General features: G+C 46.3%; 1 protein-coding gene across 1 annotated transcript in view; it reads right to left on the bottom strand.

Annotated features, from left to right (window-relative positions):
• LOC144694284 (uncharacterized) overlaps window positions 1–13,539 on the bottom strand; it is a 105,257-nt gene extending 91,718 nt beyond the window's left edge. Inside the window, exon 1 of the mRNA XM_078564620.1 lies at window positions 12,343–13,539. Within this exon, the coding sequence (XP_078420746.1) occupies window positions 12,343–13,539 (1,197 nt within the window). The remainder of the gene's footprint in view (window positions 1–12,342) is intronic.
• Window positions 13,540–18,370: the final 4,831 nt, after the last annotated feature.

Raw genomic sequence — 18,370 nt, 5'->3', positions numbered from 1 at the left:
CCTTCTACTTCTTACCTTAAATCTATGCCCCCTGGTTATTGATCCTTCTACTAATGGAAAAAATGCCTTCCTATCCACCCTATCTATATCCCTCACACACTTATACAACTCTAACAGGTCCCCTCTCAACCTTCGCTGCTCCAAGGAAAACAACCCCAGCCTATCCAATCTTTCCTCATAGCTCAGACCCTCCAGCCCAGGCAGCATCCTGGTGAATCTCCTCTGCACCCTCTCCTGTGCAATCATATCCTTCCCATAGTGTGGTGACCAGAACTGCACACAGTACTCCAGTTGTGGCCTAACCAGCGTTTTATACAATTCCAACATAACCTCCCTGCTCTTGTATTCTATACCTCGGCTAATAAAGGCAAGTATCCCATATGCCTTCTTAACCATCTTATCTACCTGACCCGCTATCTGCAGTGAACTGTGGATATGCACACCAAGGTCCCTCTGATCTTCAGCACTTTCCAAGGTCCTACTATTCATAGTGTAATCTCTTGCCTTGTTAGCCCTCCCCAAGTGCATTTCCTCACACTTTTCCAGGTTGAATTCCATTTGCCACTGCTCTGCCCACCTGACCAGTCCATTGATATCCTCCTGCAGTTTATGGCTATCCTCCTCACTATTTACCACCCGACCAATTTTCGTGTCATCTGCGAACTTCTTGATCATACCCCCTACACTTAAGCCCAAATCATTTATGTACACCACAAACAGCAAGGTTCCCAGCACCAAACCCTGCGGAACCCCTCTGGAAACAGATTTCTAGTTACAGAAACATCCCTCTACCATCACCCTCTGCTTCCTGCCTCTCAGCTAATTTTGGGTCCAAAGTGCCACTTTGCCTTGGATCCCATGGGCTCTTACTTTCTTGACCAGTCTGCCATGAGGGACCTTATCAAAAGCCTTGCTAAAGTCCATGTAGATTACATCAAATGCATTACCCTCATCAACACTCCTGGTTACCTTCTCAAAAAATTCGATCAAATTTGTCAAACACGGCCTTCCCTTAACAAATCCATGCTGACTATCCCTGATCAATCCGTGTCTCTCCAAGTGCAGATATATTCTGTCCCTCAGGATTCCTTCCAGTAACTTCCCCACCACCGAGGTTAGACTGACTGGTCTGTAATTTCCTGGTCCATCCCTTCCTCCCTTTTTTAATAATGGGACAATGTTAGCAGTCCTCCAGTCCTCTGGCACTTCACTTGTGGCCAGAGGGGATTTGAAAATTACTGCCAGGGCCCCTGACATCTCTTCCCTTGCCTCCCTCAACAGCCTGGGATACATCTCATCCGGGCCTGTGAAGTTATCCACTTTTAAGGCTGCTGAACCCACTAGTACCTCCTCTCTCTATGTTAATTTCCTCTAATATTTCACAGTCCTCCACCCTGATGTTTATATCTGCATCATCCTTTTCCATCGTGAAGACCGATGCAAAGTATTCATTGAGGATTGTACCCACGTCTTCCGGGTCCACACACAGATTACCTCTATGGTCCCTAATTGGCCCGACTCTTTCCCTAGTTATTCTCTTGCTCTTTATATATTTAAAAATCCCCTTTTGGTTTTCCTTTATTCTACCCACCAATGCTTTCTCATGCACTCTCTTAGCTTTCCTAATTTCCTTTTTAAGTTCCCCCCTGCACTTTTTATACTCCTTTAGGGACTCTGTCATATTGAGCCCTCGGTATCTGCCATAAGCTTCTCTTTTTTTCTTAATCCTAACCTTTATGTCCCTTGACATCCAGGGATCTCCGGACTTCATCCCCCACTTTGTCTTTACGGGAACATATTTGCCCTGTACTCTCACTGTTTCCTCCTTGAATGCCTCCCACTGCTCTGACACAGTTTTATCTGCAAGTAGCTGCTCCCAGTCCACTTGGGCTAAATTGTATCTCATCTTAGTAAAATTAGCCTTTCCCCAGTTTAGAACTTTTATTTCCGGAACAACCTTATCCTTTTCCATAACTATCCTAAATCTAACTGAGTTATGGTCACTATGTCCAAAATGCTCCCCTACTGATATGCCTTCTACCTGCCTGGGCTCATCATGATGAACCTTTATAAAACACTGGTTATGCTGGGGTATTGTGTGCATTTCTGGCCAACACTATTTAGGAAGGATATCAAGGCCTTAAAGAGAGTGCAGAGGAGAACAGATGCAGAGGAGGTTCGGGGTATAAGGGAGAGCAAAATAGAAGCTCAACTGGAACAGAGGTTTGAGGAGTGGCAATCACAGTCGGATTGCCACTCTGCTCTTTTTTACTTGCCTTACTCAGGTGCTGCAAATTTCACGCCCAATCTTCCAACTCGGGACTCCTCAGAAAAGTGCAGCACAGCGGGTTCCTGCAGCCATCAATCTATTGCAGTGGCACAGAGGAAAGGAAGCCATTCCCCCTTTCTACAGCATGAGCAGCCATAAAGCAGGTAATTTTAAATGTCTCAGTCATTATGAGAAACTAAGGAGAAGGCCTGTGTGTAAGGTAAGTGGGTAGGATGGGGGTTGGAATGGGGAGGTGGTAGGATTGGGGTCAAGTAGTTGGTCATGGGCATTCAAATGGTTAGTTGGAAGGGTCAGGTGATTGGGGGTAGGATGGGTTGGGGATTCGGGGAGTCAGTTCGGAAGGGTAGTCGGTCTGTTGGAGGGGTAGTCCGGGGGCGGGAGTGGGGTAAGTCGGGGGTTGGGGTGGGGGAGGGGGGGGATAGTCGGGGGGGTTCGGAAGGGTATTTGGGGGATGGTCGGCCATGGGGTGATAGGATGGGTTGGCTGGATCGGGTGGTGGGTCAGGAGGGTTGAGGGTAGTCAGGGGGTCGGGAGGATAGTTGGGGGATGTAGTCCGGCGGGTGGGAGGGTAGTTAGGGTGGGTGGATTGTACAGGGGTAGTTGGGAGTGGAAGAAGAGTCAGGGTGGGGAGCTAGTCCAAGGTAGTCGGGGGTGGTCAGGGGATGGGTGTAGTAGGGGGTAGTCAGGTATAGTTGGGGACTGGTAGGTTGATGGGGGTAGTCAGGGGTGGGGGATAGTCTGGGGTAGTTAGGGGGGTCAGGGAGTTAGTCGGCAGATGAGGGCTAGTTGAGGGGGGCTTGGGTGAAGTAGGGGTTGGGTTGGGGGTAGTTGGGCCAGGAGGATTGTCAGGGGGTGGTCCGGGGGGTGGTGGTATTCGGGGGGTCGGGATGGTAGTTGCGGGCCCAGTGGGGGGTTGGGACGGGTCAGTGCCATTGTTACCCAGGAGTTATAAGTGGTATAAATTCTTCTAACTTTTCCTGGGTAACTATTCTGCTAAGATAATTGGAACCATCCAAAATCTTTGATTTAAATCGAAATTTCGGATGGATCCCAGAGCAGGGTAATTGCCCATCAGAAGTTTTAATTTCATGGGCAATTCCTGTGCAATCCTTGCATGAATATTCTGGGGAGCCCCAAGTGCATCATTTGGGGTACACCCCACACCAGCCCCGGAGATCGGAAGTTCTAGGCTGTTGTCTCTTTTTTCAGTTTTATCTCCCATTTCCTTTTATAGTCTTTATTTACAAATGCTTATTCAGATCCCCTATAACTGCTTTCTGGCAGCTAACATAAAAGGCAATCCCAAGATCTTCTAATAAAAGGGGGATGAAAGGAAGAATAGGGCCGACCTGGGGTAAAAAAGGGGACTTGCACATGGAGGCAGGAGAAATAGCGGAGGTATTAAATGAGTACTTTGCATCTGTCTTTACAAAGGAAGAAGATACTGCCCAGGCCGAGGTGAGAGAGGAAGTAATTGGCACACTAGAAGAATTTACAACTGAGAAGCAGGAGATGTTAGAAAGGCTATTGTTACTTAAAAAGAGATAAGGTACTAGGACCAGATGAGATACATCCAAGGGTACTGAGGGAAGTGAGAGTGGGAATTGCAGAGGCACTGGTGATAATCTTCCAGTCTTCCTTAGACACAGGGGAGGTGCCAGAGGACTGGAGAATTGCGAATGTTACACCCTTGTTCAAAATGGGTGCAAGGATAAAGCCGGCAACTACAGGCCAGTCAATTTGACCTCAGTGGTAGAGAAACTTCTGCAAACTACAGTACAGGATAAAATCAATAGTCACTTAGACAAGTCATCAAGGAAAGCCAACATGGATTAATTGAGAAAAAATCATATTTAACTAACTTGCTGGAGTTTTTTTGAGGAGGTAACAGAGAAGGTTGATAAGGGAAACGTTGTTGATGTGGTGTATATGGATTTCAAAAGGCATTTGATACAGTGCCACACAACAGACTTGTGAGCAAAATTCTAGCTCATGGAATAAAAGGGAGAGTAGGCACTTGGATAAGAAATTGGCTGAGTGACAGGAAACAGAGAGTAGTGATAAATGGTTGTTTTTCAGGTTGGAGGAAGGTTTGTAATGGAGTTCCCCAGGGGTCAGTGTTGGGCTCCATGCTCTTCCCGATGTATATTAATGACCTAGACTGTGATGTTCAGGGCATGATTTCAAAATTTGCAGTTGATACGAAGATTAGAAAGTTGGTCAACTGTGATGAGGATAGTCTTGAACTTCAAAAGGACATAGGCAAGTTGGTGGATTGGGCAGAAAAGTGGCAGATGAAATTCAATGCAGAAAAGTGTAAGGTGAATCATTTTGATAGGAAGAATATAATAAGACAGTATAAAATAAAGGGAGAAACTCTAAAGGAGGTGTTGGAGCAGAGAGACCTTAGTGTATTTGTACATAGGTCATTGAAGATTGCATGGCATGTTGAGAGAGCAGTTAATAAAGCATATAGTAACTGGGGCTTTATTAATAGAGTATTCAGTACAAGAGTAAGGAGGTCATGTTTAACTTGTATAAGACACTAGTTAAGCCTCATCTGGAGTATTGCATCCAGTTCTGGGTGCCATACTTGAAGAAGGGTGTGAAGACATCGGAGAGAGTACAGAGGAGATTTTCAAGAATGATTGAAGGGATAAAGAACTGTAGCTATGAGGATAGTTTAGAAAGTTTGAGACTGTTTTCCTTGGAGAAAAGAAGGCTGAGAGGAGACTTGATCGAGGTATTCAAGATCCTGAGGGGTAAAGACAGGTTAAACAGTGGGAAACCATTCCCATTCAAGAGAGCATCAAAAACTAGAGGGCGCAGATTCAAAATAATTGGCAAAAGGAGTAAATGTGACGTGAGAAAAAAAAATTCACCCAGAGGATGGTTGGAGTCTGGAACAAACTTACTGAGAGGGGGTGGAGGCAGGTTCACAGAATCACAGAGTGCAGAAGAGGCCCTTTGGCCCATCGAGTCTGCACCGACATGTGAGAAACACCTGACCTACCTACCTAATCCCATTTACCAGCACTTGGCCCATAGCTTTGGTTGTTATGACGTGCCAAGTGCTCATCCAGGTACTTTTTAAAGGATGTGAGGCAACCCGCCTCCACCACCCTCCCAGGCAGCGCATTCCAGACCGTCACCACCCTCTGGGTAAAAAATGTTTTCCTCACATCCCCCCCTAAACCTCCTGCCCCTCACCTTGAACTTATGTCCCATTGTGTCTGACCCTTCAAATAAGGGAAACAGCTGCTCCCTATCCACCCTGCCCATGCCCCTCATGATCTTGTACACCTCGATCAGGTCGCCACTCAGTTTTCTCTGCTCCAACGAAAGCAACCCAAGTCTATCTAACCTCTCTTAATAACTTAAATGTTTCATCCCAGGCAACATCCTGGTGAATCTCCTCTGCACCCCCTCCAGTGCAATCACATCCTTCCTAAAATGTGGCGACCAGAACTGCACACAGTACTCCAGCTGTGGCCTCACCAAGGTTTTATACAACTCCAACATGACCTCCTTACTTTTGTAATCTATGCCTCGATTGATAAAGGCAAGTGTCCCATATGCCTTTTTCACTGCCCCACTAACATGCCCTTCCGCCTTCAGGAGATCTATGGACACATACGCCAAGGTCCCTTTGTTCCTCAGAACTTCCTAGTGCCATGCCATTCATTGAATACTTCCTTGTCAAATTACTCCTTCCAAAGTGTATCACTCACATGTTTCAGGGTTAAATTCCATCTGCCACTTATCTGCCCATTTGACCATCCCACTGATATCTTCCTGTAGTCCAAGAGACTCAACCTCACTGTTAACCACCCGGCTAATCTTTGTGTCATTCGCAAACTTACTAATTCTACCCCCCACATAGTCATCTATGTCGTTTATATAAACAACAAATAATAGGGGATCCAGCACAGATCCCTGTGTTACGCCACTGGACACTGGCTTCCAGTCACTAAAGCAGCCTTCTGTCATCACCCTCTGTCTCCTACAACTAAGCCAATTTTGAATCCACCTTATCAAATTACCCTGTATCCCATGTGCCTTTGCCTTCTTTATAAGTCTCCCATGTGGGGCCTTGTCAAAGGCTTTGCTGAAATCCAAATAAACTACATCAACTGCACTACCCTCATCTACACACCTGGTCACCTCCTCAAAAAATTCAATCAAATTTGTTAGGCATGACCTCCCTCTAACAAAGCCATGCTGACTATCCCTGATCAAACCTTGCCTCTCCAAGTGGAGATAGATACTCTCCTTCAGACTTTTCTCCAACAGTTTCCCTACCACTGACGTGAGACACACCGGTCTATAGTTTCTTGGCTTAACTCCACAACCCTTCTTAAATAGCGGGACTACATTAGCTGTTCTCCAGTCCTCTGGCACTTCCCCTGTGGCCAGAGAGGAATTAAAAATTTGGGTCAGAGCCCCTGCAATCTCCTCCCTTGCCTCCCTCAGCAGTCTGGGACACCCATCATCCGGACCTGGAGATTTGTCCACTTTTAAGTCTGCCAACACCTCCAATACCTTGTCACTCCCGATATCACTTTGCTCAAGAACTTCGCAGTCTCTCGCCCCAAGTTCGATACCTTCATCCTCATTCCCTTGGGTGAAGACGGATGTGAAGTATTCATCCAACACTCTAGCAAGGTCCTCTGGCTCCACCCATAGATTGCCCTCTTGGTCCCTAATGAGCCCTACTCTTTCCCTGGTTATCCTCTTCCCATCGATATACTTATAGAATATCTTGGGATTTTCCCTACTTTTACTAGCCAGAGCTTTCTCATATCCCCTCTTTGCTTTCCTAATTGCTTTCTTAAGCTCCACCCTGCATTTTCTGTACTCCACTAATGCCTCTGCTGATTTGCTTCCCTTGTACCTGCTAAAAGCCTCTCTTTTCCTACTCATCGCAACCTGAATATCTCTGGTCATCCATGGTTCTCTGGGCTTGTTACTCTTCCTATCACCCTAGAGGGAATATGTTGAGCATGTACCCTCTCCATTTCCTTTTTGAATACCCCCCACTGCTCCTCTGTAGATTTCCCCACAGGTTCCCAGTCTACCTTGGCCAGATCCTGCCTTATTTTACTAAAATTCACTCTCCCCCAATCCAAAACATCTTTTTGCAACTTGTCTATTTCTTTGTCCATAACAAGCTTAAACTGTACCATGTTGTGGTCGCTATCACTAAAATGCTCCCCCACCACCATCTCAGCCACCTGTCCGGGTTTATTCCCCAGAATTAGGTCCAGCACTGCGCTGTCCCTTGTTGGACCCTCTACATATTGACCTAAAAAGTTCTCCTGTACACATTTCAAGAAATCCACTCCATCCAAGCCCTTAACACTATGTCTATCCCAATTAATGTTGGGAAAGTTGAAATCACCAAATATAATTACCCTATTGTTATTGTTTTTACACACCTCCACAAATTGTGCACGTATTTGATCCTCAATTTCCCACTGACTATCTTGGGGTCCATAATAAACACCTAACAATGTGGCTGCCCCTTTTTTATTCCTAAGCTCTACCCATAAAGCTTCGCTCGATGCCCCCTCCAAGATATCATCTCTCCTTACTGCAGTAACTGACTCCTTAACTAATAATGCAACACCTCCTCCTCTTTTACCCCCTCCCCTGACCCACCTGAAGATTCTATATCCCGGAATGTTGAGCTGCCAATCCTGCCCTTCCCTCAACCACGTCTCAGTGATGGCTACTATATCACAATTCCACATGTCAATTCTCACCCTTAACTCATCCGTTTTACCTGTAATACTCCTGGTATTAAAGTAGAGGCCATCCAGCCTTGCCTTACTCCCGTGAAGCTTATTGCAGCTGTACTCCCTCTGACTTGATTGTTTTACTGTATTATGATGTGTCCCTATTCTTCTAACATTCTGTGTCCCCTCCCTCTGCCGAATTCGTTTAAACTCCTCCCAACAGCACTAGCAAACCCGCCCGCAAGGATGTTAGTCCCGCTCTGGTTCAGATGTAGACCGTCCCACTTGTACAGGTCCCACCTTCCCCAGAAACAGTCCCAGTGATCCAGGAATCTAAAACCCTCCCTCCTGCACCAACTCTTAAGCCACGTATTCATCTGCGCTATTCTCCTATTTCTGAGCTTGTTAGCACGTGGCACCGGGAGTAATCCAGAGATTACAACCTGAGAGGTCTTGCTTTTTAGTCGACTGCCTAATTCCCTGAATTCTTGATGCAAGACCTCATCCCTCTTTCTACCTATGTCATTGGTACCAACATGTACCACGACCTCTGCCTTATCACCCTCCCCCTTCAGGATGCCCTGCAGCCGTTCAGTGACATCCCGGACCCTGGCACCAGGGAGGTAACACACCATCCTTGAGTCACAATGACGGCCACAGCAGCACCTATCTGTTCCCCTGACTATAGAATCCCCTATTACTATTGCTCTTCCTCTCTTCCTCCCCTCCTGTACAGACAGGCTGCTTGTGGTGCCAGAAGCTTGGCTCTGTCCGCACTCCCTGGAGGAGCCAGCGCCCTCATCAGCCTCCAAAGCGGAATACCGATTTGCGAGCGGGACCACAGGGGACTCCTGAACTACCTGCCTGTTTCTCTTGGGCTGCCTGGTGGTCACCCATTCCCTTCCTTCCTCAAGTCCCTTTATCTGCGGTGTGACCACCTCTCTAAATGTGCTATCCACGATGCTCTCAGACTCTCGGATGCTCCACAGTGTCCCCAGCCGCCGTTCCAACTCTGAAACCTGAGCTTCCAGGAGCTGCAGCTGGACACACTTCCTACACACATGCTGGTCCCGGACATTGAAAATGTCCCCGGCTTCCCACATGGAGCACGAGGAGCACACCACGGCTTTGAGCGCTCCTGCCATGACTTATCTCTTTTAATTAAACATTTTAAATCAATTACTCTAGGGCCCTTCTTTCCTGAACCACGTTCAGAACATACAAACTATAAACCACAAAAAGACCTTAAATTATAAGCGATATAAGTAGTAAATACTTACCCGACCTTACCCACTACTTACCAGTCATTCCTTTCCCTTGTAGCCTCTACAGCTACAGCAGGGCAAGACCACTCTCTGAAGGTTTAAGAAGTTGGATAGCCAAAAAAAAATGTAAAGAGCACCTCTTCCCCTCTGCACCGAATTCCCACTGTGCACCAAATTGCCAATACCCACACTCACTCTGGCTGTATCTCACTCAGGGTCAGATCTCTCCCCTGTTCATGGGCAAGTATTCGAGGTATTCAAAAGGAAATTGGATTGCTATCTGAAAAAATAGAACGTGCATGTTCATGGGGGGAAGGCAGGGGAGTGGGACTAGATAGATTTCTCGATGTGCTGAATGGCCTCCTTCTGTGCTGTAAAGATCCTGTGATTCTGTAGAATAACATTGCCAACTCTGCCCCAACATCCTCTTTTCATCATGGCCTTCAGCATTTCAATAACACTGTCTAAAAGTTTTGCTGTGAGCTATCTAATTCACTCCTGGTGGGAATCCACTGTCTGTACACCTCATTACAAGTTTACCAAATATCAACACTATTTTTCATTGTTTATACCCTTAAGGAGATGCAGCTCCCACAACACTCAAGAAGCTGGACAACATCCAGAACAAAGCAGCCCACTTGATTGCCACCCCATCCAGCAACATTCACTCCCTCCACCATCGACCCATTAGCAGCAGTGTGTACCATCTACAAGATGCACTGCAGGGATTCACCAAGGCTCCTTAAGCTGCATCTTCCAAACCTACGACCACTACCACCTAGAAGGACAAGGGCAGCAGATAGATGGGAACACCACCACCTGGAAGTTCCCCTCCAAGCCACTCACCATCCTGACTTGGGAATATATCACCGTTTCTTCACTGTCGCTGGGTCAAAACCCTGGAACTCCCTCCCTAACAGCACTGTGGGTGTACCTACACCACATGGACTGCAGCAGTTCAAGAAGGCAGCTCACCACCACCTTCTCAAGGGCAACTAGGGATGGGCAATAAATGCTGGCCCAGCCAGCAAAGCCCACACCCCATGAATGAATAATAAAAAATATAAAAAATTTTGAAGTGGCAAGCACAACACAAGGGCCAGGCAATATCATGCGAACATACAAATCAGGAGCAGGAGTAGGTCATTTGGCCTCTCAAGCTTACTTCACTATTCAATAAGATCATGGCCGGTCTGATTGTGGCCACAACTCCACATTCCACCTACACACCCCATCCCTCCACCCTGATAACCTTTGACTCCCTTGTTTGTCGAGAATCTGTCTTAAAAATATTAATTGATCCTGCTCCACCGCCCTCTGGGGAAGAGAGTTTCAAAGATTCACGTCCTCTGAGAGAAAGACTTTCTTCTGATCTCTGTCTTAAATGGGAAACCCCTCATTTTTAAACTGTCTCACCTAGTTCTAGGCTCTCCCACAAGGGGAAACATCCTTTCAGCATTCACTCTGTCAAGTCCCCTCAGGATCTTATATGTTTCAATAAGATTACCTCTCATTCTTCTAAACTCCAGTGGATACAGGCCCAGACTGTCCAACCTTTCCTCATAAGATAACCCCCCCATTCCAGGTTTCAGTCAAGAGAACTTTCTCGGAACTGCTTCCAACACATTTATATCTTTTCTAAAATAGGGAGACCAAAACTGCACAATGCTCTAGATGTGGTCTCACCAAGGCTCTGTACAGCTGTAGCAAAATATATGTTGCTTTCCTATTCTTCCTGCCAAAGTGGAAAAGTTCACATTTTCCCATATTATACTCAATCTTCCAAATTTTTGACCATCTCCAAGAAGAGAGAATGTAAAAGTCACCCTTTGACAAATCAATGACATTACCATAGCTGAATCTCCCACTATAAATTGACCAGAAACTGAATTGGACTCTCCATATTAATACTGTAGCTACAAGAGCAGGTCAGAGGCTAGGAATCATGCGACGAGTAACTCAACTCCTGACCCCCCAAAGCCTGTCCACCATCTACAAGGCACAAGTCAGGAGTGTGATGGAATACTCCCCACTTGCCTGGATGAGTGCAGCTCCCACAACACTCAAGAGGCTTGTCACAATGCAGGTCAAAACAGCCCATTTGATAGGTACCCCATTAAACATGCACTTCCTCCACCACCAATACACAGTAGCAGCAGTGTGTGCCATCTACAAGATGCACTGCAGGAATTCACCAAGGCTCCTTTGGCAGCACCTTACAAACCCATGACCACTCCCATCTAGAAGGACAGCAGATAGATGGGAATACCACCACCTGCAAGTTCCCTTCCAAGCCACTCAACATCCTGACTTGGAAATATATCCCTGTCCCTTCACTGTCGCTGGGTCAAAATCCTTCAACTCCCTCCCTAACAGCACTGTGGGTGTACCTACACCACATGGACTGCAGCAGTTCAAGAAGGCAGCTCACCACCACCTTCTCAAGGTGAACTAGGGATGGGCAATAAATACTGGTCCAGCGAACTTACTCCATGCAAGACTAAACAAGAACCTCCATTTGATCCCTGACCTCCATTTAAAAGCCCAACATTTTGAGCCTTTCTAAATCGGTTCATTGGCTTGCTGTGTCTAGTTGTTCTGCAGTTAACTCATCTCCCAACCAACACAGAATCTCACTGAATCATACAGACCAGAAAGAGGCCATTAGGTCCATTATGCCTGTGCTGGCTCTCATTCAATTAGTCCCATTCCCAGCTCTTTCCCTGTTACCATAACTTCTCATATCCCTGTATCTCTGAGGTACATCTGAACTGCCGCATTTGGCTCCACTAACTTTCCATAATCCAGTGCCTAGAGTAACATCTGTGGATAACCATTGCCTTCTGAGCATTTAACATCCCTGACTTTCTCTAGCTCCTCAGCTCCCCCTTTGTTATTCCTACTCTGTCTTAAAGATCTCTGCATCTGAAACTGCGATTCTTGTGTTCCTTATTAAGAATCTTACTGCTTACTGCACTGTTCTCAAGTCCCACAATGGTACACTTCTCATCCCTGCCTTACGCTCGATTGCCATTAAAGAGACTTGTACCTCTTTCAGTTTGCTGTCATCCAGCGACAGAACCTCCAACTGGCTGAGGCTGCAGATTTGCTTGGGGAAGTACCTGAGAACATTTTGACTGAGGTCCAAGAAGCGAATCCCTGTTAAGTCGGAGAAGCAGCAGCTTAGACTTTTTAACTGTGTGTTTCTCAGATAGAGGAGCTGTAAAGCCCCCCTGAGCTGGCAGACTACAGTTGGGAAAGTGTGTAGCTGATTATCAGATAGATCAAGTTCTGCCAGACTGTCTGGAAGTGATTGGAGGAGATTGAGGTCTAGACAGTTCCTGCTGATGTCTAACACACACAGACTGCTGCAGCTGCCAAGGGCTTGGGGAATGAAAGCCAGATGGTTATCGCTGAGGTATAAATGTTTCAGGTTTTGTAAACAGTTGATATCATCCGGGAGATAAATCAATGCATTCTGCCTCAGATCCAAAATCTCCAAACGATGCAGTTGGCAAAAGCCAAAGGGTAAAACCTGCAGATTGTTGGACTGGAGGTAGAGTTGTTGGAGTTCAGTTAGGTTGCTGATCTCCCAGGGTAGAGAGTCCAGGTTATTCCCGGACAAACCGAGTAGCTGCAGATGATGGAGCTTCTTACAGATCTGCCCTGGGAATTGCTTCAGGTTCATGTTGTACAGGCGGAGTTCCCGCAGAGCCCGCAATCGGCACACAGTGTTAGTGAAGAGACTGAGATGGAGAGGGTTTTTACTCAGGTCCAAACTCTGCAGCTGCTGCAAGTCACCCAGTTCCTCACAGATACTGAGTAGTTTGTTACTGTTCAAATATAAAACTCGGAGTTTCTGCAGACAGTTGATTTGCGGCGGAATCTCTTCAATGTGATTTTTCTCCAGGTGTAATTCCTCCAGATGTTGCAGCTGGAAAATTGCGGCTGGAAAGTTCGGCAGCTGCATCTCCGCAAAATCTTTAAACAAAACTCGACCTTTCAGCAGCTGCGGAATTTCTGGCGCCTCCTTTAAACTGCAGCCAAAATTCTCAAACTCAACATGTGGCGGTGGCCCGGGAACCGGCGGCAATCCCGCAGCGAACATCTGGCAGCAGCGGGAAATCAACAGGGAAAGAAAGAGTCGGTCCCGGAGACACCGGGAGCCGGATCTCCAAACCCCCCGGTCCTCCTCCCGGTTACCGAGTCTCTGTTGACCGCGGGGGGGGGGGCGGGTCGTCTCCATGGAGACAAGAGACGCGGTGACTCAGCAAAAAACAATCAAACCCGCAACTGGGACCGGGACCGGGAACATGAACCTGACCCGGGACCGGGAACATTAACCGGGACCGGGACCGGGAACATTAACCGGGACCGGGACCGGGAACATTAACCGGGACCGGGACCGGGAACATTAACCGGGACCGGGACCGGGAATATTAACCGGGACCGGGAACATGAACCTGACCCGGGACCGGGAACATGAACCGGGACCGGGACCGGGAACATTAACCGGGACCGGGACCGGGAACATGAACCTGACCCGGGACCGGGAACATGAACCGGGACCGGGACCGGGAATATTAACCGGGACCGGGACCGGGAACATGAACCTGACCTGGGACCGGGAACATTAACCGGGACCGGGACCGGGAACATTAACCGGGACCGGGACCGGGAACATTAACCGGGACCGGGACCGGGAATATTAACCGGGACCGGGACCGGGAATATTAACCGGGACCGGGACCGGGAACATGAACCTGACCCGGGACCGGGAACATTAACCGGGACCGGGACCGGGAACATTAACCGGGACCGGGACCGGGAATATTAACCGGGACCGGGACCGGGAATATTAACCGGGACCGGGACCGGGAACATGAACCTGACCCGGGACCGGGAACATTAACCGGGAACGGGACCGGGAACATTAACCTGATCCGGGAGTCATAACCTGACCCGGGACCGGGAATATTAACCTGACCCGGGACCGGGAACATTAACCTGACCCGGGAGTCATAACCTGACCCGGGACCGGGAACATTAACCTGACCTGGAAAAGGGAATATTTATTTGGCCAGGGACTTGGGACATTAACCTGACCCAGGGCTAGGACCAGGAACGTTAACCTGACCCGGGACCAGGAACATTACAGCCTTGGTTCAAGCATGGACAGAAGAGCTGCACTGTTGAGGTGAGAGTGACTGCCCTTGACATCAAGGTCGCACTTGATGGAGTGTGGCATCAAGGAGCCCTAGCAAAACTGGAGTCAATGGGAATTAGGGGGAAAACTCTCCACTGGATGGAATCATACCTAGCGCAAAGGAAGGACATCACTGCAGGAGTTCCTCAGGGTAGTGTCCTAGGCCCAACCAACTTCTGCTGCTTCATCTGCACTGGAGTCATGCTTTGGGCTGCACTTGAGTGCTTCAGATGGAGTTTGGTGAGTGAGGGAGTTTTAAGGGTTAATTTAATTCAAGGGTTAATTTATCTCTAAAGTCTAGTCTTTCTTTAATTAAACAATTAACTGAAAGTTGCTCTTTGGGTTGGGAGAAGGTGAGTTTGAGCACAGCTTTGAAACAGGGCTCATTTAGGTTCTGCTGCAGCTAGTTAATTAGTTAACTAGCTTAAACAGGTTTTCAGAAGCTAGATTCAGACAGCATAAAAGCAAACCATTTACAGTGCTGCTTTTGTCTGCATTGGAATGCTGCTATGGGCTGCATTAGAGTGCTTCAGTTGGAGTTTGGTGAGAGAGGGAGTTCGGTGAAGAAGTAAGGAGGCGATCCTTTTGTTTTCTACCTTTCCTCAGAAAGAAGAGCAGCCGCCTTGGTAAGTAAGACTTGGTGAATATTTCTACTGTACTTAATATTCTCTAAACTAGAGGGAGTAAAGGTAAAGGGAGTAATTTAAGGGTAAGTCATGGCAGGGCAGCTCGGTCACATGGAATGCTCTTCCTGTGCAATGTGGGAAGTCAGGGACACTCCCAGTGTCCATGGTGACCATGTGTACAGAAAGCTTCTCCAGCTGCAGCTACTTGAAATATGTGATTCAGGCCTGGAGCAGTGGCTGGAGTCATTGTGGAGCTTCCTCAGGGCTGAGATCTTCACGGATAGTACAGTGAGGTGGTCACAGTGCAGGTAAAGAGTGCACAGGCAGAAAATGAATGGGTGACTGCCAGACAGAGTAAGGGCACTAGGCAGGTAGTACATCTGCCTCTTCAACAGGTTTTCCGATTTGGATACTGCTGGGGGAGATGGTTTCTCAGGGGAATGCAGCGAGAGCCAAGTCCATGGCACCATGAGTGGCTCAACTGCATGGGGAGGGGGGAGAAAAAAAGAGTGGGAGAGCAATAGTAATAGGGAATTTTATCATAAGCGGAACAGATAGACGTTCCTGTGGCCACAGACGTGACACCAACATGGTATGTTGCCTCCCTGGTGAATTAAAAGTAGCTGGTCTGAAGGCATTGATCTAACAGAAGTTAAACTAGGTTTGAAATGTTAAGTAGGTAAACATAGGTGTAAAGGAACATTTGCATTTTTAAATAAACCAGGCTGGATTGATTTCAGAGAGGGTGAAATGTTTCACCTAGCCAGGAGAAGTTAAGAAACATTGTGTTTATTTTTCCCAAAGATTGCTGATAAAATTGGTACTATGATATATTTTTATTATTAGAGGAAAAAGTCCAAAGACATAATGAAACAATGGGAATTTGCATTCAAAGGGGAAAATATGTATAAAGGAGAGAAAGCTGTGTGTAAAGGCAAGCATTCTAAGATCTAGCCCAAGTATGAATAGCCTCCAACATCTAAGCCTCAAGCTGCTGTGTATAAGGAACTGAAGCTAAGAAAAACTCACTTTGAATTTGACTGTTAAGGGTATTGTGTGTTGCTTTGCCTGGGCCTTTTAAAAATCTATGTGTCTCCCTGTTGCCTTAACAGAGGTGTAACTGGGGTTTAGATTAATTAGGGGATTTAGATGTTTTCGTAGTAGCAATTTGTAGATCTATATATGTGCTTAAAATCATGCCTTCTATTAATAAAGTTTTAATTTAGTTTAGTAAACCTATAAATAAGTACAAATTGCAAATAGTTGTGGCAGCTGCTTCAAGTTTCCCTCTGGGAATTGGGCAGCTTGGCATTTACCATCTGCCTGCCATAACATTACTCCCAGTGACACGTGCTAGTGAAATCAGGGATAGGAGAATAAACCGGATGAATGTGTGGCTGCAAAAATGGTGTATGAGGCATTTAGATTCTTTAGGCATTGGGACCAATTCTGAAGAATATGGGACCTGTGCAAGCTGGACCCCAGCAGGACCGGGACCAATATCCTCGCAAGGGCATTCACTAGTACAGTGGGGGAGGGTTTAAACTAGAGTTGCAGGGGAATGGGAACCTGAGTGGGGGGGACACAAGAGAGGGAACTAAAGATAGAAATGAAAGACAGAAAAGCAAAAAGCAGAAGTGGAAGACAGAGGAAACAGGGGCTAGCAGCAAATAGGGCCATAGTACAAAAAAAATGTGTAAAACGACAAGTCTAAAGGCACTGTACCTGAATGCAAGGAATATCCGCAATAAGGTAGATGAATTAACAACGCAAATAGATGTAAACGGCTGTGACATGATTGTGATTACAGAGACACGGCTGCAGGGTGACCAAGGCTGCGAACTGAATGTCCAAGAGTATTTGAATTTTAGGAAGGACAGGCAAAAATGAAAAAAGAGGTGGTGTAGCATTGTTAATTAAGGATGAAATCAGCGCAATCGTGAGAGAGGATATTGTTTCAGAAAATCTAGATATAGAATCAGTCTGGGTGGAGCTAAGAAGCAACAAGGGGTGAAAAACATTAGTGGGAGTTGTATATAGGCCTCCAAACAGTCATGATAAGATAGGGGACAGTATTAAACAGGAAATTATAGAAGCATTTAACAAGGGCGCTGCAGTAATCATGGGTAACTTTAATCTACATATAGACTAGGCAAACCAAATTAGCAATAACACTGTGGCAGATGAATTCCTGGAGATTGTATGAGATGGTTTATTAGACCAGTACATGGAGGAACCAACTAAAGAACCGGCTGTCCTAGACTGGGCTTTGTGCAATGAGAAGGGCTAATTAATAACTTGTTGTGCAGGGTCTTTAAGGGACAGTGACCATAACATGATAGAATTCTTCCTTAGATTGGAAAGTGAAGTAGTCCAAACCAATCTAGGGTCCTAAATCTAAACAAAGGAAACTACAAAAATATGAGGCGTGAGTTGGCTAAGATAGATTCAGTAAAAGGCATGACGGTGGGTCAGCATTGGCTAATATTTAAGGAATGAATGTGCGCATTGCAACAGTCATATACTCCTTTCTGGTGCAAAAACACAAAATGTAAAGTGGCCCAACCATGGCTAACAAAAGAAATTAAGGATAGTATTAGATCCAAAGAGGAGTCATATAAGGTTGCTAGAAAAAGTAGCAAACTTGATGATTGGGAGCAGTTTAAAATTCAGCAAAGGAGGACCAAGAGATTGATTAAGAAGGAAAAAATAGAATATGAGAGCAAGCTTGCAAGGAACATAAAAGAGGGCTGTAAAAGCTTCTATAAAGATCGTGAAGACCAACGTAGGTCCCTTAAAGTCTGAAACGTGAGAATTTATAATAGAGAACAAAGATATGGCAGAGCAATTAAACAACTACAATTATACAAATAACTTCCCAGAAACACTAGGGAACCAAGAGTGTAGTGAGAAGGAGGAATTTAAGGAAATTAGCATTACTGAAAAAATAGTGCTGGAGAAATTAATGGGACGGAAAGACAATAAACCCCCAGGGCTTGATAATCTACACCCCAGGCTACTAAAGGAGGTGGCCATGGAAATAGTGGATGTGTTGGTTGTCATCTTCCAAAATTCTGTACATTCTGGAACAGTCCCGGAAGATTGGAGGGTGGGAAATGTAATCCCGCTAATTAAAAAAGGAGGGAAAAAATGGAATTACAGACCAGTTAGCCCAACATCAGTGGTAGAGAAAATGCTAGAGCCCATTTTAAAGGATGTGATAACAGGACACTTGGAAGATATCA

The sequence above is a fragment of the Cetorhinus maximus genome, chromosome 19 (assembly GCF_964194155.1).
Source record: "Cetorhinus maximus chromosome 19, sCetMax3.hap1.1, whole genome shotgun sequence".
In the NCBI taxonomy this organism is placed as follows: Eukaryota; Metazoa; Chordata; class Chondrichthyes; order Lamniformes; family Cetorhinidae; genus Cetorhinus; species Cetorhinus maximus.
The sequence above is the reverse complement of the archived record's forward strand: the minus strand, read 5'-3'. Positions and strand labels throughout refer to the sequence as shown.